This window comes from Branchiostoma floridae, chromosome 5 (assembly GCF_000003815.2).
Source record: "Branchiostoma floridae strain S238N-H82 chromosome 5, Bfl_VNyyK, whole genome shotgun sequence".
Taxonomy (NCBI): domain Eukaryota; kingdom Metazoa; phylum Chordata; class Leptocardii; order Amphioxiformes; family Branchiostomatidae; genus Branchiostoma; species Branchiostoma floridae.
Window position 1 is genome coordinate 4,296,070 of NC_049983.1, and position 2,537 is coordinate 4,298,606.

Sequence of the window (2,537 nt, forward strand, 5' to 3'; positions counted from 1 at the left end):
GCCTGGGTGCATGACGGCATGGATGCTAATCAACCGCGCTGGGTTCCTGACCGAGATCGCGGCAGAACAAGACGACGACAACGACAGACGATTCCTCATGAAGACAGCTGAGAGAGATTACCAACACGCCATCGAACATGCGGAAAACGAGGATCCCAAACAGATGCGTCACTTCCAGTTACGAGTGCCGAGGTTCGCCAAGATTGGACTGGCCCTACTGTACCTTGGCTGTAGGGAATCAGTGGACAACTTCAAGTTGGGAGTCTCCAAGGTCTCTTTGGATGACTTAAGGAAGGCAAAGGATGTCATTGGTGCGTTGGATCAAGAAGGGAACGTTTGTTACTCAGGACAGTTCCGGTTCATGATGGCAAAAACCTTCCTGCATTACAGACTGGGTAGTTACCAGCAGGCCCTGGACTTGGCACAAGAAGCAAAGAACTTTGCCACCAAACATTCATTTGGAGCGTATGCTAACTTTGCAGGCGGCACCGTGCAGTATCTACAAGAGTACATTTAAATCTACAAGATATTAGTGATGGTATGCTTAGATTGACCAGCTGGCTTTCAAAACACATGCAAGTGCTGTATAACTGTACACCATATACCAGAACTAGACTAACATATTCAGTTAAAAAAAAACAACAACAAAAAAACAACTTCTACAAGTAAACCTCAGGAACGAGTTCTAATTGCAGGGTTTGACTTATTCTTTGAAAACAGTTGAAAATGAAATGTCCCACATTTTCTATGATATCTCTGCTCTTATAGTCTCCATTTTGTTCTAATCCATCCACATCTTTCAGAACCCACAAACCATGAAATTGGAATATGAAGGATTTCAAAACACTGCTGTTTTTATGTTCATAACTGAGCGAATGATTTTACTGATAACAGTATAATAGTTCCGTGTGACACTGTATAGAGCCGCTTTGATGCACACTGTGAAGACTACAGTTGCTCCTGTGTCAGGGATCCTAGCGGCAGTATAATCAAATACGGGATATAACTACTTCTATCATACTGCTACTAAATAAGTTGACTAATGTATTTTTCTTAATTTGCTGAAATCTACAAATTTAATTTGTAGGCTTTATGCTGAAATATAATGCAACCCAATAGTATAGCAGATAATAATTGCAGACTGAACTTGAAGCTCTGACCTGAATTTGTAATTCATATTTACATGATATTTATTCGTTTAACTAAGTTATTTGTAACAGTTACTTCAGTTTTGTAACTACTGATTAGAGGTAACTGATTAAGCTGCATTGGGACTTCCTAATAATAATATCAAAAAATGTTATTTTGAGAAGCAAACATTACAATAACATGCAATAACTTTATGATAATTACGCCCTGTTTTCTTCTCAAAATAATTGTAATAGGTTCCAAACCAGCTGCCATGTTTACTATGATGAAAATTTGACTTAATAACCTGGTGGCAGGAATCAAGAACTAGAAGAGTATGCTTTGTAAGATTTGATGTTCAATAACATTAGAAGGAGGTATATTCTGTACTTGTTGTTGCTTGTTATCAGGAACTGTACAGTTGCATTTTAGTGTCACTGGTGACAGTTGTAAATAAAGCCTGATTCAAATCAACTGGAATAAGTAAGACTAATCAATTATTATAGATTAGTATTTATAAGGGAGCCTGTCTAGCACTAGATTTCCTGTTGCATTGAGTGGACAATGGAGTCAGAAAATGATTGAGAAGTTTCAAGGCCTACATTGTCGGAAAAGGGCCAGAAGATTTACTCTTGAACTGTTTGTGATAAAGAAGACAGATGTTATGTACAGTATCTACAGGTTCTGTGGAAAAGTACTTATTGCATAGTATGGAGACACATTGATAGTCTTACCCATGTGAGTGTTGGAGCCTGAGGTGCCAGGAAGGGATGGTTCCCTGTGTTAATCAGTCCAACCTTCTGTAGACCTATACAGGCACTTGAGTAACCCTGAAACATACAACAAAAACATCTTAGCTACATGTAGAACACATGTGAGTGTTGGAGCCTGAGGTGCCAGGAAGGGGTGGTTCCCTGTGTTAATCAGTCCAACCTTCTGTAGACCTATACATGCACTCGAGTAACCCTGAAACATACAACAAAAACATCTTAGCTACATGTAGAACACATGTGAGTGTTGGAGCCTGAGGTGCCAGGAAGGGATTGTTCCCTGTGTTTATCAGCCCAACCTTCTGTAGACCTATACATGCACTCGAGTAACCCTGAAACATACAACAAGACTGTCTTAGCCAGAACACATACCAGTAGTGCATAATGTAACATTGTCATAAACTTTTAAGACTGTATCTCAAATTCCGATGTGCAAACATTGGAAATGCTGTTTCATGGAAATACGTGACTTCACTTATAAACAGTAGGATAAGGAATCCTCCATTTGTTCTCAAGGGAGGATAATGGCTTCGGTACCTTCCAATGAACTTTGACCCAGTGCTGACGTCACGTGTTTGAAAAAAATCACTCGGGTCAGAATCTGATTGCCGAAGAAGACCAAGAGATTTGATCAAAAAT

At 39.5% G+C, this 2,537-nt stretch overlaps 1 protein-coding gene across 1 annotated transcript in view; it reads right to left on the reverse strand.

Moving 5' to 3' along the window:
* Nucleotides 1-2,537, reverse strand: part of LOC118415358 (alpha-aminoadipic semialdehyde synthase, mitochondrial-like) — a gene marked incomplete in the record, with an annotated part of 20,816 nt that overhangs the window by 12,014 nt on the left and 6,265 nt on the right. Inside the window, 1 exon segment of the mRNA XM_035819907.1 lies at nucleotides 1,863-1,943. Coding sequence (XP_035675800.1) covers nucleotides 1,863-1,943 — 81 coding nt within the window.